The sequence below is a fragment of the Lacerta agilis genome, chromosome 10, assembly GCF_009819535.1.
Source record: "Lacerta agilis isolate rLacAgi1 chromosome 10, rLacAgi1.pri, whole genome shotgun sequence".
Lineage (NCBI taxonomy): Eukaryota > Metazoa > Chordata > Lepidosauria > Squamata > Lacertidae > Lacerta > Lacerta agilis.
The window spans coordinates 53841784-53859919 of NC_046321.1; the positions used below are offsets into that span (position 1 = coordinate 53841784).

General features: G+C 42.5%; 1 protein-coding gene across 3 annotated transcripts; it reads left to right on the top strand.

Annotated features, from left to right (window-relative positions):
- The first annotated feature begins 2351 nt into the window (after window positions 1-2351).
- ING3 (inhibitor of growth family member 3) lies at window positions 2352-16481 on the top strand. Of its 3 annotated transcripts, none has more exons than XM_033161920.1 (12): window positions 2352-2541; window positions 2716-2787; window positions 3709-3809; window positions 4958-5023; window positions 7249-7345; window positions 8236-8307; window positions 8670-8789; window positions 10040-10098; window positions 10657-10847; window positions 11732-11924; window positions 14845-14883; window positions 15456-16481. In XM_033161920.1, the coding sequence occupies exons 1-12, from the start codon at window positions 2514-2516 to the stop codon at window positions 15570-15572; spliced, it is 1155 nt and encodes a 384-aa protein (XP_033017811.1). In that variant the 5' UTR covers window positions 2352-2513; the 3' UTR covers window positions 15573-16481. The 3 variants fall into 3 exon arrangements, with proteins under 3 accessions (XP_033017811.1, XP_033017810.1, XP_033017812.1); XM_033161919.1 differs by having other exon boundaries at window positions 2359-2541; window positions 9941-10098; XM_033161921.1 differs by lacking the exon at window positions 2352-2541 and having other exon boundaries at window positions 2716-2791; window positions 9941-10098.
- Window positions 16482-18136: the final 1655 nt, after the last annotated feature.

The window sequence follows — 18136 nt, forward strand, 5'->3', positions numbered from 1 at the left end:
TAGAAATACATTGCATTAGTTTGCAATGCACCAGGAATGAAAGGTGATTGCCTGAAACAAATGATTATATGAGCATTTCCCCTCATTTCCCCTCTCCTTTTGAGATGATCCTTTGTTTCCATGTGAGACTGTCATTTCTGTTGACTGCATTATGGACCCGGCTCATAATTCCATTGCTATGATGCGTTTTGAAATGGTTTTCTAATCACCTATGTTTATATAAATATTGTAGCAATATTTTGAACCAACTGCAGTATCTGGATCACCTCGAGAAGCATCCTTGTGAAGAGGCAGGTTCCCAAACTTATTTGGCCTACCTCACCCCCTTTTCAGGAAAAAAAATTATTAGAAAGATGCAGTGACAAATTTGCGTTCTTTCATGTATCTATATTTCTGCCAACGTCCTACAGCATAGCAAAGGAAGATGATGTTGTAAATAAGACACCTTGAAGCGTGAAATTATAAAATTATTTCTTAAAATCAACCGTGGTAGCATTTGCATTACACACAGAAAATTAAGATAACGAAGGAAAATATTGAAATAAAGATCAGGAACATCATTAAAAAAAGATCCCAGAGAGAAGCATGAGCCTGGTGCACTGCTATCAATTTATCAATTTCTTAATTTTTGTCAGCAGCATTCTTAAATCAGCATGACTTGTATACAAGAGGGTCAGATGACTTGTCAATCCCAGCAGGTATAAAAGAGGACGACCCAGCATGCCCAGGCCTGCGGCCTGCCCAGGCGGAGGGGTAAAGAGGTTTACAAAGTTCAGTTATTGCAAAAGTTTTTCAGTGTTTATTTTATGCCTAGGGCCTATCTTCATCTAAAACCCATGAAAACCTTATCAATTTTGGTGGTTTGCTTTTTTAAAAAAAAAGTTCAACAATTTTAGGCTCTCCCTAAAAGAATCTGAAAAATTTGGGAGGTTTCGTAAGAAATGTGGCATCGCATTGCGCCCAGATCACCAGGGATGCTGGCGGGGCAGCCGTGGTCTCTAAGACCCGACAGAAGCCCGGTCTTGCTGTTCCTGCCGAGCATGCGTGGCAAGTACTTGCGCAGCTGGCGGCTGCCTCTCGTGGAGCCACCGACGGGAAAGTCTGAGCGATTGGGCGAGAGTTATTGCCTAAGCAACCTTCCTTTACCTGGCGGGGTTTGGAGAGGAGCCGGCTCGGCTTTAGAACGGAGCACTTTCTCTTTCTCCTTTTTACACCTTGGATCAGCGGCCTGCCCATCTCTTTCTATTCTATTCCCGTACGTTGTTGCCCACGGAACGCAACTATGCTCAAATTGACAAAGAGGCATGTGCCATTCCCTCTGATGCAGATCTGATATATATATATGTGTGTGTGTGTGTGTGTGTGTGTGTATACACACACACACACACACACACATATGGGGGGGGGAGGTTTGCACATGTGCCCATCAAGCTGTGTGTGGGAATTATCCCTCCGTTTGTGGTGCTGTCAGGAGGGGGTCGTGCAAATGCTGCGCGTTGTGCAGAATGGAAATATTTAGGTGCGATGTTCTATCCATGGATGCAGCTTGCAGAGGGGAAATTCGAGAGGGCGAGGGAGCATGGGTCCGCTGTGGGGAGCGGAGCGTATTTCTTGCGCACAGGTGCCTGCCTGCAAAAGGGATTTGTGCTGCGGAGCTGTTGTGGAAAATGCCTATGTGGTTGTGTTGACAGGTGTGCAAAGGAGGGGTGCAGAAGCTAAAGGTATCTGTCTATATGGCCTTTCCAAAGGCCAGGTTGTCCAGTCAGCTGGGGCCTGTAAAAAGCCACCTTAAGTTGAGGCTGCATAGGCCTTGTGGTGCATGTGATTCAGATTCTATTCAGTTGAACCTCTGGTTACAAAGTTGACATTTTTTGCAGCAATGCTCCCCTAGTGAGCCCTCTTTTGTTCACTTCTTTTTATTTCGAGGCAGTGCACACCTGTTTGTGGAACTGCAAACCTTTCCAGTCATGTGTTACTCCATGTGATCCCTTATTTTCAAATCCGAAACTTGACAGCTATGGATATAAATTGATTATTGATTATTATTATTATCCATGCAGCTAATATGAGCTTGCCTTTGGTATAATAATAATAATAACAACAACAATACCAAAGGCAAGCTCTCATTCGCAGCGCGGATAAAGCCCAGCGCACGCGTCCCTGCGCCACAACAGTAGCGGTGCATAGTGGGATACGTAGTCCCGGTGTGCTTCCCGACCTCCCCGCCTCGAGACTACATCCCCCAGGAAGCACAGCGCGGGGAGAGCCGCGCGAGCCTTGCGTCAGCGGCGCCGGCAGCCAATCGCGGCTTGGCCGACGCGAGCGCCGCCCGCCGCCAATGTTGTTTTCGCTGAGTCGAGCGGCTGGTGTTGTTGGCGGTGCCGGCGCCATATTGGAAGGTACGAGGCGGCGTTTTTTTTTTTTTGCCCCCCCTCAGCCCCCCCTGATCGGTCGCCCGCCGCCTCAGGAATAACGGAGCCCCCCTCAGAGCGGGCCTCGCTGCCGACGCCGCCATGCTGTACCTAGAGGACTATCTCGAAAGTGAGTCTCCGCGGCGCGCGCGCATTTGTGTGTGTGTGTGTAGAGGGAGGGGGGGCGCCAGGCCCGAGGGGAGGGGGGAGGGAGGACGGAGCGCGAGGCGGAGGCTCCGCCCACCACTCCTCCCGCCCTCCGTGTCAGCTAACTCGCTCCTTCTCTCCGCCCCCCTCCCGCCAGTGATCGAACAACTTCCCATGGACCTCCGCGACAGGTTCACCGAGATGCGCGAGATGGACCTGCAGGTGCAGAGTACGTGAGTCAGCCCCGCCCCCCTCGCGCGCCACGGAGGAGGAGGAGGAGGAGCCGCTGGGTGTGAGCGACGCGCCAGCCGCCGAATAGGAAGTCGGCGAGCTCCCAAGCGCCCGCCCGCTCTGCGCGCGAAACCCCGTACAATGGAATTGGGGTTTTCTTCCCATCGATGTCAGCCGGGCTTTATTCCAAGGAAGCGGGGGTGGGGGGTGGGGGTGGGGGTGAAAGTGAAAGTGATTAAAGGAAAATCTTTAATCATTTATTGGGGGTGGGGAGACTTATCCTACTGAACAGCTCCAGGATTTATAGACGGAATAATTTCCATTTCGTGGAATGGCTTTTAGATTCGAATGCAAACCCAACTATTACGTGTCCTGATCGTGGGACTTTGGGGGTGGGGAAACTTGTTATCATAAAGAACATCACAGGGCTTTATAGGGCAGGAAGGAGTGGGTAATGGTCACATGCCTCAGTACGCTGCGCTAAATCACAGAGCTTATTGGGCTTGCCAGTTGCAATCTACTTGCACAAGTAGATAAATAGGTGCCGCTGTGGTAGGAGGGTAAACGGCGTTTCTGGGCACTCTGGCTTCCCTGTTGCGCCAGAAGCGGTTTAGTCATGCTGGCCACATGACCCGGAAAGCTGTCGGTATGGTCAAACTCTGGTTCCCTTGGCCCGAAGCGAGATGAGCACCACAACCCCATAGTCGCCTTTGACTGGACTTAACTGCCATGGGGTCCTTTACCTTTTTTTTAACCTTTTGCTATCAAAACTTAAAGGGGATCAATGAATTACTGTAGATCTCTTGTCAGACGCTTACATGCACATGTAAGCTGCCTTTTACTTCTGCTACACAGTTGCAAACCATCGTATAATTATACAAGACAAATGAATGTACATTAATGTCCTGTGTGTTTTAAGATGCAATGGATCAACTGGAACAAAGAGTAAATGAGTTCTTTATGAATGCAAAGAAAAACAAGCCAGAATGGAGAGAAGAACAAATGACATCAATTAAAAAGGTAGGAGTAAGGTAATACCTGGCCGAAAGAAATAAAACAAAAACAAAACACCCCAAACTAGGCTATTCAATCAGTTCTGATGCTACTACAAGTCTCACACAAACAATCTACTCAGAGATTTAAAAAACTATGAATTCATAGAAGACTGTGGCTCCCGTTCTGTAAAAATGGAAAGCACAGCTTGAGGTTTTTCTTCAGAGCCGATTTCTTGCTTTGCCTGAAAATTGACAAGTGACTTGTACGTAGTGCTAAAGAAATAAATGTACCTTTTTATTTTAGTAGGCTGTGCAATCAGGCTTAAAATTATGTTGGTTGTACTGTTTATTTGGAATATTGGTATCAATAGCCTTTAGTATCAAGATACGAAAAGAAATAGCTGCAAAGAATACTTGATCGGGTTTGAAATAAAATATGTCCCAAGTATGAGCAACATCCTTTAGTCTGATAAGAACTAAGCTTTATACCAAGTCAGACAATTGATCCATCTAGCTCAGTATTGTCTGCACTGACTGGTAGCAGCAGCTCTACAGGATTTCAGGCAAGAGATATTCTCAGCCTTACCTGGAGATGCCAAGGATAGAACCTGTGACCTTCTGCATGGAAAGCAGAGGCTCTAACAACTGAGCTATGGCCCATACTCTAAATGTCTCAGTCTTCAAGGACAATAAGCATTGAGCTGTCTCACCCCTCCCCAAAAGAAAAACCCTCTGGTCCCCAGGTATGGCTATTATTTTTGATACACATAAAATAGTTTTTAATTTCCATTCTTATGTTTTGTTATTCTGGGGAAATACTGGTATTGTACTGTATATTGAATTTCTCTTAAGTTTCAAAATAGGGGAATGTGGTGAGCTAAAGAATAATATTAAACCATAAAATCAGATAATGTTCTCAACTGTCATTTTAATAACTCAGTATTCAGCGACATTGTTAAATCATAAACATACAAATGTTTGACCAAATGGCCAAAACAAACAGTCTCCTGCATTTCATTTATCCTTTCTTGAAACTGATTTTTCAAGAACTTGTGAACTTTGTTTATCTTCAGAGTTCTTTATTTTCATATATTATTCGTCATCCAAGTTCATTATTATTTTGCAGTACTAAAAATGATTTCTCACACTCTTTTATTCTTTTCCCCCAAACAGGATTACTATAAAGCCCTAGAAGACGCAGATGAAAAAGTACAGCTGGCCAATCAGATTTATGACTTAGTAAGTAAAATAACGAACTCGGCAACTGGACTTTTAATTTGCAGACTTTTAAAACGTTAACATTCATTCTTAACACTTCTTATAACATTTTTGCATGTGTGAATATTTATAACTGAAACACTTCTAAAATGTGTTTGGGGGGTTATTGGGTTGTTTTAATTTTGATTGTGTATTTTGTGTATTTATGTTGTGATTATATCCTGTGTACTGCCCTGAGACCTGCGGGTATGGGGCGGTATACAAATTTAATAAATAATAATAATAAATAATACAGTCGTACCTTGGATCCCGAATGCCTTGCGAGTCTTAACGTTTTGGCTCCCGAACGCCACAAACCCAGAAGTGAGTGTTCTGGTTTGCAAACATTCTTTGGAACCTGAACATCTGACTCTGCTTCTGCAGCTTCCAATTGGCTGCGGGAGCCTCCTGCAGCCAATCAGAAGCTGCGGCTTGGTTTTGGAACATTTTGGAAGTCTAACGGACTTCCGGAACTGATTCCATTCGACTTCCGAGGTACCACTGTAATGCATTTTTCTGCTTATAGCTTTTTTTTAAAAAAACCTTGGGCTAACTGACTTCTATATACACTTAAACGTTTTAAGGGCTGAAATAATAAAAAATTATTACATGCAAAAGCAGTTTCATATACGAATCCATGAAGGCATTTGCAGAGCAATCCTAAGTGGAGCTGGGAAGGAGTAGAATGGCAGATGCACCAGTGCAAATCATGACATCTCATGCTAGCCAGGGCAGGAGGTGGTTGGAGACTGGTCTTCCTTTTCTCTATACCAGCTCCAGGCTGAAATAGCTGAGGGGCCTGATAGTTAGGTCCAGGGCATCTGCAGGATTTTGAATCCAGTGGCTCTAAAGCCACCAGTGCTCTGCCCCTAAAATGCCCCGCTAGCTGAAAAATTGCTGGTGGTAGTTTTCTGCTCCCTGGAATGCAGCTGAGGCCTTGGTTGTGGCACAGCCCCTCTAGCAATGCTATCTACCAGCAGAGGCTGGCAGAGAGACACCTACTCACCGTCCTAAACTGCGTCCTCCCCACCACCCGCCCTGCTCAGTGTTGTGGGATTAGGATTGCACTCTTAGTACTGTGACGCAAGCGTTTCTTCACCACCTCTCGGCTGATGGCAGTAGAGATGAATCTTGCTTTCTGCAAACATCTGGTGCATGAGAAAGTTATGCATGGGAAACTCCCTTGTGTATCCAGTCCAGAAGGCTTTGGGTTTACCAGTTTTCCTTTGCCAGTGCACAGTCCAGAGTGCACTAGAGTCTCCTGATTGTGCATTGGCAGCTGTGTGTGTGACAGGTGTGGGCATGGTTTGGGAGAAGGAGCCTTGCAGACCAAATGCGAGCCAAGTTTGGCCTGTGGGCCGGATACTCCCCAATACTGCCTTAGGCATTCTCAAAGCCTTGAGTGCAAAATAGTGGGATTTGTGAGTCTGTAATTGGCACTCTTTCATCTAATCTCTTTTAACAATTTCAAGAGGGGATGGTAACACTGGTTTGTGGAAACCAGTTCAAAATTTTCTTGGGGTGTCAAACTACCGTATTTACGTGAATCAGATGCGCCATCGGATCTAATGCACACCCCAATTTTCAAAACCTTGAAACCAAAGAAGTATTTGCTGGAGAATGTAAATGTGGCATCAAATCTAATGCACACCCTAATTTTCGCGACATAATTTGGCCAAAAAAGGTGAGCATTACATTTGAATAAATGTGATAGGTGGAACGCTACTTATGTAGGGTTTTAATTCCAGCCATATGTTGGAGGCATTTGGGTGCAAAATATACTAGAAGGTTTCTGTAGCACAGTGCTCTGAAGGCCTTACACTATCTTATTTTATATTTTTTGTTAATAGGAAAAGGTTTTTGACATGTACATGATTGATTAAATATTCTCAGCACTACACAACCAGAGGTATGACTGTAGCTTACTGTTCAATAGTTTTTCTCAGTATACAGTATAAACTTTAGAGTAAGCCTCACTGAACTCAACAAGACTGATTTCTGATTAGAGCTGTATAGGATTTCATTGTTAGAGTTTTCTTCAGCTTAATGTTTTCATGTCCAGGGATCCTTTTATACAGATTCTCATTTGTGATTTTAAAATACAGTATTGGTGTTTGCCACACTTCATATTATTTTTTGATTGTGTGAAGTAATAAACTGGATGAAAAATAGCCTGACATCTCGAAAAACATATGTTCTTAAATCAGGTAGACCGCCACTTGAGAAAATTGGACCAGGAATTAGCAAAATTTAAAATGGAACTTGAGGCGGATAATGCTGGGATTACAGAAATATTGGAAAGGCGTAAGTATGCTTGGTGGCCTTCTCCAGTCATTATAATTTTGCCAGCATATAACATCACACACTGTTGCTACTGTAGCAATAAAGGGTTTCCTTTTGTTTCTAATTTGTTAAAATGAATCATAACTAAAAAAACTGGCTCAGATTTTTTTCTTGGGGCCCCATCACAGTAACATGAGCAAGAGATCTATGCTCTAATAGATGCTATATGCTGCTTTTTTCCTGAACATTTAACAGGATACCCATTTGAAGCTTCATTGCAAGACATCTTTAAAGTTTATCTTATCCATGTGCATCAAGAATTAAAATAGTCTTGGGTCCTGAAGAAAGTCTTATCTGTTGCTTCTCTGTGCATTCATATTGGTAGGACAGAGTGTAAAAACCTCAGGCTTTGGAGCCATATGTGGCTTTCCCTCTCCCTCTGCACAGGTCACACCCCTCATCAGTCCTGCTCCGTGCTCTTGAGTGTTTCTCCTGGTGTGTCCTTGAACTGTGATCGTTCCCTTGCTTGTCTGGTTTGAAAGAAGCGTGTGTGACCTTTGTGTGGCTGGAATGTTGTACAGATGTAAAGCATCACATCCGTTGCTGCACCACTTTTGCCTCTGTGTCACAGTCCACCAATGGCATGCAGCACCCGGAAGGAATGTGGATTTTGGACCTGAAAAGCCCTTGCGATAGGGTTGTTCTCTTCAGAACTCAAGAGGCTATTGGCTTGAATGTGGCAAATTAATGTGGCAAACCAGGATAGAGAACAAAAACCTCTCTGGTTAATTTCATAGCGCTAGCTTCTTCTGATGAAAATGCAATGTGCGGTATTCTATGGATGGTGTGAGATAACGAAACTTTCAAAGTTGTCATAACTATATTTCATTCTTAAATACTCTTTCCAATAGGTTCTTTGGAACTGGATACACCATCGCAGCCACTGAACAATCATCACGCTCATTCACACACCCCAGTAGAAAGTAAGTTGAACGCTGCAACCTTTGCTTTTGTTTTGGTGTGAAGAAGACCAGTACAACAGGCAGAAATTCAGCAGGTTGTGCTTTTCAAGTATAGAAATATAATATGGACAAAGCTTTGCCATGACTGTGATCTCTCTCAAATTTTTGTATTATGCCATGTGCACCCACAGCATTCACACAAAATTCAACATGTGTTCAATGGTCCAAAAGGTTTGGTGTACCATATCTGTGGAAAAGAGTTGGACTGAAATGTGATAGTGCTTTTCATGATTTATTTGTGTGTGTGTGCTTGGTTTTTTCCTTCTGCACAAAACGTCAAGTTTGACTTTTGGATTAATAGTGTGTTTTGTTTGTTCGTATAGAACGGAAGCATAATCCCTCATCTCACCACACAGCGGCAGATCATGTCCCTGAAAAGAAGTTTAAGTCTGAAGCTCTTCTGTCAACTCTCACTTCAGATGCCTCTAAAGAAAATGCACCAGGTAATTACAATGTCAGGTGTAAGTGAAGTTTTAAGCATACAAATAGAGGATAATCTCTTTCTTGACCTATTAATGGGATTGCTCCCGCCGGCTGTTTTTCAGAGAGGCAGGTACAATCTATTTTTAAACAGGGCTGCGGTTGTAAGACTCCTGTATGTGGATCCCTAATAAAATTGTTACTGGTGGAGGACAGAAGCAAGGCCAAGGACAAGGGATTTATCCCTCCTTTCATCTTACCACCCATGTTTGCAACAGCAGCTTTCTAGTCCTTGTGATGGCGTTTCTTTGTTTTTGCAGGGTGAGGTGGGGATCACTCACCTTTCCCCAAGCTTGCATTGGGCTCAGAGGATGGAAGTGGCAAGATTCATTCAGTCCCCAATTGTAAATACTTCCTCCCTGTATCCTGCCCATCTCAGGAGTGGTGAGGGTGATAAATTTAGCTGAGAGAGCTTACTGTGGAGAAGAACTACTCTTGGAAGGTGGAGGGGGGGAATTTGGATCCTGTGTTCCCACTCCTTCATCCACCTCTTCTCAGTTATTTATTCTTAGTCACTACCTTCTCTCGCTATCTACTTTCCTCACCCATCCTTCCATTGCCTTTTTCCATCCTCCAGGCCACATTTACCAGCTTCGCACACTAGTCAGCATTGCCCATCAGGTTGGGGGAGATAAAGATCTGTCTCTCTTGCCATAAAAAGTTCCCCACTGCTGGATTAAAAAAAACAACAACAACAACCAGAAGAGGAAGGTCCCACAAAAGGGCAGGGTGGAGTGGTGTGTTTTCAGCATTTAATGGAAACTGTATAACGAAGATACCAGGTGCACCTTGTCAGGAGAAAGTTCCATAGAAACTCCACTTCTGATCTTGTAACACCAAAGAAGTAGGGATGGAGGCAGTCTTTAGATATTTGGGGCCCAAGTTGGTTAAGGCTTTTTACACATTAGTCCTGGGGCAAGAGAGCAAACAAAGATAGGAACGCCTGAAGAGTAGAGCAGTGCCAGGTTGTTTTACATCCTGTTAGTCTTTTTGTCCATTAACTAAGTGGCTGACTTTCACTGGTAGACACGGCTGATACTCAGCTTTCTGAAATTTAAATCTACTTTTAGTTTTCACTTTGGACTATATAAATATGTTCCCTTTGTTCATCAAGGGTGTCGAAACAGTAATTCATCATCCTCATCCAACAGTGCATATAATGCAAATTCTTCTCAGCCATTGGCATCGTATAACCTGGGCTCATTATCTTCAGGAGCTGGAGCTGGTGCTATTACCATGGCAGCAGCTCAGGCAGTGCAAGCCACAGCACAGGTAAGGAATTCAAAATACATTGTTTAAAGTACCTGCAGTCTGAATTGGACAACTTTTATTTAGTTTAGATTGGTATCGGGTCTAAAATCCATAGATTTTCAGCGATGTTGCATCCTGTAAACTGAATTTTTATGGCACTAGTTTATACTGAAAAGGAGGCAGTTGTTTTTACATTGTGCATTCTAAAAACGTCCCAGCATATTGAACTTGCACGTGTTTAATAAGGTTTGCAGTGTGCTCTTTTGCGTACTTGTACAGAAGTATGCTCTGCTGAGTTCAGTAGGATTTACTCCAAGATAAATGGCTTTAGAATTGCAGCATTCAGCCTCAGTCCTGTGCACACTTACTTAAGCGTAAGTCACATTGAAATAGGGTGCAAGACAATACCCAGCTTGGTTTCTTAGAGCATGTGGGTAATTACAATCAAGCTATAATTTCTTGTAAGTGTTGGAAATGTGAGTCTACTCTTTTAAATTCCATGCCACAGATAGTTCAAAGCATGCTTTAAATGTTTACCAGCAACGGTGTAATATATTAATATGGATGCTTTTCTTTTAGATGAAGGAAGGAAGGAGAACGTCTAGCCTAAAAGCGAGTTATGAAGCCTTTAAGAACAATGACTTCCAACTTGGAAGAGAATTTTCATTATCCCGGGATACCACTGGGTACTCATCATCCGCCTTGGCATCTACATTATCTCAGACTTTGAGTTCAACCACCACAGATTCACGGAGTGGTCGAAAAAGCAAGTAGGTTCATGAAAAATGATTGCTTCCCTTCGGCTGGGCTTACTTAAGAATTTGAAGAATTAGTAGCGTTCACAGTTTTTAATAGAAACCCAGAATTTTGAACTGGTGGCCTCATTTTGTTTCATTCCCTGATCCTTTGAGATGATTCATACTCTACATTAAAAAAGTTTAAATGTATGCCCTCATGTTTTTATGCACAGATGTCATCATACATACACAACAGTCAATTGTTAACAGGTTCTTAGTAACATAAGACCTGTACTAAGAATAGAAGTATACATAATTACCCTGGTGATAGTTTCTTCCTTTTCCTTCCATATGTCAGTTGACCCAGCCACTTCTTTCTCTCTTTGACTCTTACTGAAGCATGGCTACGCGCTCTTGAATGCTAGAAGAAATGCTAAATCAAAAATATATAAAAGTAGTCACCCACACATTGATTTATAGAACTTAAAAACACAGGATAAAAGTGCCATAGAAAATCAACAAGGTCCGGAATAGTACTGATGCCCCACTGTGGTTATGAAATGTGAATTTACCCTGTGTATAAACCCTCAGTACTGTTGAAACAGTAAAAGGAAGAACATGATGAGCCAGTGCAGAAAAAGCATGTCTACTACTTTAATTAAGCTAAATAATGTAATACTAAAGTTGTTGCCGTCTTTCAGGGCAGGAACACTTGCTTGTACTGTTTCTAATCTAAAAAATCCTCATATTTTGTCAATTTAAGGTTTTTTGTTTTTTTAATGTTTACATCAAATATATATTATTGTCCAACAGCTTAACTATGAACTTCTGCTGTAGTATCTTTCTTGTTTCAAATTACACACACAACTTGATAGAAAGTAAAGGGAGAACACACTGAATATATTTTTATTTTTCAGAAACAATAACAAATCTTCAAATCAACAATCGTCGTCATCTTCCTCGTCTTCCTCCTTGTCATCTTGTTCCTCATCCTCGGCTCTAGCACAGGAACTGTCTCAACAAACAGCAGCAATACCAGAGTCTGAATCTAATAGCCAAGTTGATTGGACCTATGATCCAAATGAGCCACGTTACTGCATTTGTAATCAGGTATATTTTGTTAAAATACGATGTTATGCAGAATACCTGGTAGAAAGTTTCAGTTTTTATACGATAGTTTAGTTGGCTCGTTGATCTTGGTTCATTTACCGAGAATAGACCACATCTGGTAACAGATACTATGAGATAAACTATTCAACTTTCAATGATTGTACTTTAAAGACAATATAGTGCTTTGGACTGCACGTTATAATGGCTGGTCTGTAAAGCTAGACAGTTGTGATCAGAATCTGTTGATATATGCAGAATGCTAAGTTTTGTTATAAATCAACTTATTTTCACAGTATTGTGGCTTCTATTCAAATTGTGGAAAATGCATGGATACTGCTAAGATACCTTTAGGGCTTTAGATTGGAGTTCTCAGTACTGATTTCTGCCCTGTGTTTCCCTTTCTGTTACTCATGATTCCCAGCCACTTCCTTATAACTTGGTGCATCTACAGCTCTTGCATTATTTGTGTCCTCCTTCCCATTCATTGCCCCAGTACCTGCAAGTTTTTCAATTAAAAGTGTGCCATGCACAAAACATTGTGTAAATTTATATAACATTTCTGACCATGAAACTTTGCTTTTGTCACTGCAGCATTTGTATAGTGAGGAAGCCTTGACATTTCCTTTTCCACATAATAACACCCAAAGGTCAATATTTATGGGGAGCGTTAAAGCATTTTCTCTGGAAGTGATAACGTGTATAAAATGGTTACAAAATCTTAGCAGTGTACAAATATCGAAAACAAAAGATAGGCCCAGCTTCAGACTTACAATACAATGAGACAAGAATTAAGGGTGGGGGGTAGCACTGGGCGATATATCAATATATCGCCCAGCCAGGACCAGTATGTAGGGGGAGACCACGATGACAACTTCACTCAGCAGTATATCGCTGGTGAAACCGTCGCCGCTCTTGAGTCCTTCTGCCTCCAGCGCGCCGAGGGAGAAACAAACCAGCCAGGAGCGGCAGCATTATGCCGCTGGTGAAACCACCATTGCACTCTTCCCCCAGCAGAGGGAGAATCAAGCTGAATTGGCGAGGTGCTGATACAGCTTGTACCTCCCTCCTCTTCTTTAAACCACTTGGCCGAGGAACACGCTGCTGTCCTCCCATCAGCAAAGCAGTTTTATGGAGCCCCAGACCCGCCAGTGGCTCACAGGAGCGGCTCACAGGTTCCATTAAAGTGCTCCCTCCAAGCTCAGAAAGCCCCACCCCCTCTCCTGCTTGCACTCGAGTAGGAACGGGATCGGGGCTGCAGCCTTGCTTGGCTACCACCTGGCTGCCTTTGTCTGGGATGGTGTGCTGCGCCTAGGCGGTGTAGGGGCTATTTGATGCCTAACAGGCTGCATGTGCTTGGCTACGGCTGCCTGGTCCGCCTTTGGGGAGTAGGGGGCGAGCAGGCAAGGTAGCTCACCCACCCCCCATGCCAGCGAAGGCGGACGCAGCCTGGCCAAGGAGCTGCAAGGTCCTTGCTGCTCGAGAGTAAGTGGTAGGGACACTGGATCTGGCTCCACTGGGGGCAGGAGCTCTCCTGCCCCCAGCAGAGCCTGGCCAAGGAGTCCCGGGTCCCCTGCTGGGTGTGCAAGCAACGGGGGACTTGGGGCTCACTCAGGTGGGGGCAGGAGCCTTTTCGCCCCCCAGCTGAGGGCCAGCTGTATTGGCCACAGCCCACAAGGTGCTGAGGTGAAAGCATCTCAGCTCCCATGGTGAGAGCTTGCAGTAGTTCTACCCGGCACCGCGCCGGCTGGGGGCCATTGCAGCTTTTTACAACAATCCTTTTTGTAAAAAAAGTCTAAACATAATGGAAGACATTTTAATGCTTTTAGAATAACTACTTAATTTGGGGGGTAGTAACGCAGAACTGCTTAGGTAATGACTCGGGTAATGGAGTCAGCTGTTTAAACTTTAGTATTACTGTTGCTTCATTATTCAGCCATTCTTTTATGTGCACTGAGCTCTTCAGTATTGATCTCTCTTGGTGACTTGCTTATAGGAAAAGGAAGAGTGTAGTTACTAACCCTTTTCTGAAAGTCAGGTTTACTCTGCAGCAATGTAGTCCAGCTTGGATCATCCTTTGGATTAGGTCACAGAAGGGTCCTCTCCTGAGAGCAAACCACCCTGAAATCAGGACTGTTTGTACATACAGTGGTACCTCTAGTTACAAACTTAATTGGTTCCGGAGGTCCGTTCTTAACCTGAAACTGTTCCTTAACTAAAGGCGTGCTTTCGCTAATGCGGCCTCTTGCTGCCACTGCACCGCCGGCACACGATTTCCGTTCTCATCCTGGGGCAAAGTTCTCAACTCAAGGTAACTCTTTCAGGTTAGCGGAGTTTGTAACTTGAAGTGTTTGTAACCTGAGGCATTTGTAACTTGAGGTACCAATGTATACTGTTCAATGCTAATTTCACCTAAGGCAGGTGAGCACAGCCATGCTTACAGATTAGGGTTTTTTAGATTTTCACCTGAAAACACACGATGCAACATTTCAGTTAAAATGAAAGGCAGATATTCTACATAGAATGTTCAAGCTGTGAAAATAATGAAAGTGACTTTACCTCCCTATGCTTTAAAGTTTTGGGTTTTTTTTTTTAATAAAGATCATGCCGTCCTAATCTTTTGTTAAAAAAAATATTGTATTTATCTTGCATTTACTGACATGATTGCCAAAACAAGTGTAAAACTGATGCCTTGCTTGCATTTTATCAACTAGTAAATCACACCCTCCTTGGATGTCTTAAGGGAGTCTAAAATAATGCAAAAATGGAAAAGCGAATGCATAACATGAATGTTTCCAACATGTACAAGTTTGGCATAGTATTCCCCTTAGGGCCTTGCAACAATAACTTTGATGTGAAAAATAATCTGGTCATGGAGTACATTAATGCTTGCTTAATTTGTGTATATTATATTCTCTCATAGGTGTCCTATGGTGAAATGGTGGGCTGTGATAACCAGGATGTAAGTATGGAAACGTTTAAAAAAGGGTGCAAGAGCTATTAACCCACCCCTTTACCCCAGAACTAAACTCAGCTATGCAGTTTTCCATTTAAAAGCAGAATTTTGAGCCATGTTCCAAAGGAAGATTACACATGTGCATGAACACCAAGGCATTACTCTTTCCCGCAGCAGCTCTTCATGGTGTAGCTGAGGATAGGTAGTTGCTTTGAGTACGGGGACTGGTTTTAGACGGGGAACTACTAGTTTAGCGAAAACTGCGGTTTGCATTGCTGCTTCGCTAGACGAAAAAACCGCTAGATGAAAATACGCGCAGAACGAATTATTTTCGTCTAGCGGGACATCACTGTACGTCTGAAGCTAACCAAAAGAGGGCAGGTAGTTTTTGCTTCTGTACTTTTCCAAATACTTCCAAATAATAGGTATTAAAACCAGTAATCCTGTTTTCTTTCTGTACAACAAAGCAAAGCTACCGATACCTGCCTAAATCTATACCGTGTCAAAAGAGCCCGTTTGGTGTTTTGTCGTGTCCGCTTTTAGGAACCAATCAGTATGTCTTTCTGATTGCCTTGCAGTGCCCTATCGAGTGGTTCCATTACGGCTGTGTCGGATTGACAGAAGCGCCAAAGGGAAAATGGTACTGCCCACAGTGTACTGCTGCAATGAAGAGAAGAGGCAATAGGCATAAATAAATGTGCTGCTCGCTTCGCTTCAATTAAAAATACGTGCTACGCTGCGGAGAAAGAGGAGGGGAATGCTTCTTTGCAACCAGTCAAAGGAGGATGGATTTAGCTGTCATAAAATGTCAACTTCTTAATTTTGCTAGTTGTGTTTTAATATTGTACTTAAATTATTCATGCACCGCGGTTGTGCTATAAATACTTTTTCCAGTTAGCCATGGATTTTGTTCCAGTGGCAGACATATGCAGACATTTGTACTCTCTTAACCATTTTCTCTAAGCGGTGGGCATTCTACGACAATTCAGCCTTCAAATAACTCCAGCAAATTTAAGATTTTGAATGGTTTTATATTTAGCTGGCATTCTACTGCATGTTCTGTACTCGAGAGCTGTTAATGTGGGATTTTGTGTATATAAGTGTTGCAGAAAGAACGTTAAGAGAATGGAATTTTTTTCCAGACGCCTTTATAGCTTTGTTTCTTGTTGAAACTGAATTCAGCAGGCTGAAGAAAATGGTTCTTGTATACACTGGGCTGGTGTCCTCTAGAGTACTTGGTAAATAAAAACAGACTCTTGTACACTTTAAAACAAAAAAAAAATTGTACCACTAGTCTTTATATGTTTTGGGGCCATTCAGGGCACAGGTCATTAAAAAAAGGGTGTTAAAGTGATAAACCTTTTATACCAAATGTGTTTATTTTTTTGTGCAAGTGATCCTTTAAATTGAAACTGTATTAGGTGTTAAAATTAAAAGGAAAAAAATCAAACGCTAGTATTAATGCTTGGCATACTTTATCAGAAAAGTACAGTAAAACATTTCATGGAGGCTTTCATAATATGCTGTCTAACTGGAGGATTTTAAATAGTTTTTATTTTTTAAGAAAATATATAAATAAAAGGTTTCCATCTCTGACATACTAAGTACTATGCCTGTTGTGTTGTTGTTTTCACTGCCAGAAGTTACTCGTTTAATATAATACCAGGTGGATTTAAGCAGAAAATAAAAGCAGTCCCATACAACTGAAATTTGATACGTTGCAATTACTCCTAAGAGATGCACATCTGTATTTAAATGAAAACGCGTCGCATATTTAAAGATCATGTTGGACTATGCTCAACTCACACTTAAGACCTGGCAGAAATAATGTTATGCAAAACTCATGCAACCTGCCCTGAGGAGTTTTAATATTAGGATGACATCCTCTGGCTTGCACAAGAGAAATCTTCTTGTGCCACAGTTCCTCCTTTCTCTGCACCCCTCTTGTAGATCTCCAAAATCTGTTTTGGAGGTCCCTCAGCCCTCCAAAGCAGAACTGGGGGCATGTGAGGGCCTGCAGGGGTGAGAAGGGGGAAGAGAAGATGGTTACATGCGCATGCGATGTGTTTACAAATAGGACATAACCAATTTAAGTGCTTTCTTGGTTGGAAAGACAGTCTAGAAATTTAAAATAAAAAAGAACTAACGAAGAAACCTAACGGTATCCTTTTAGAGCTGTTTGAACAAATAACCATTGCACCTCTGTATTTCAGGGCAGTTTCATAATATCCATATCTTATATTTTATAAAGAAATAGTGTGCAAAATAATACAAATAAAAGTAGTTTTTGTTTTGCACAAGTACATTAGCCTAAACTTGACTCTTCTGCTTCCAAAACTTGAAAATTACAAGTTTGTGTAACCCAAAATGTGTAATTAATGGACAAAATTGTGCTGAATCTTGAATTCAAAGTGACCAGGATTACCTGCTGAAAGTTTAACAAAGTTGTGCTGGCTGCTCATCTGCCTTGATTTTTGCCATCTAAGGCGAATTAAAGGACAGAAAAAGATTCAACCCAACATCCCACCCTAATTTGCTCACTTGCCCACATCATTCACAGGCTTCTGACTAGCATCATTCCCCTACCTTCCAAAATAAACGGAAGGGTACTCTCAGCCAACTAAGCATTGCATATTAAACATAATGATGTCATGACACCATCACAAACCCAGTTCAGAATATGGCAAATATTTCCTGGAATATCTTTGTGTGAACACTTTCTTCCTATTTGCATCTTGGAAGTGGAGAGTCACTTTTTGGACACTGCTGAAAGCTATCACGGAAAGAGCATCCTCCCCCTTTTGGCTTAGTCCTCCAATTTAATGTTATGTCTTCCTGCAAGTGATAGCATTAGCCGTTAAACATGGAATGCCTCCCTAGCTGTTAAGCTTCTCGGTCCATTGCCTCGCAGCAAGTTTTTATAGGGTATTCTGGAAAGCGATATGACCTGTGCACATCATTACTGCGTAGCAAGTGGAACCCAAAATTGGATTTAGCCTGCCGTCATCTCTGCTAGCACATTGCTGTGTGTCCCTGAGATAAGCTTTTACAAACAATTTCCCTCCTATATGTGAAAAATAGGGTTGCACTTTGCTCTGAAGTTGGGAAATTGAAGGTCTCTGCACTACCCAGAGTTAAAGGTTATGATGGGATTGTAACTGGTGCATATGCTAAAGTCTTTGAACAATACATTACTGGATTTCATGGGGCCATGGGACTCTAGTTTTGCTCTTCTGCAGCTTTAGGTAAATAGTGATAG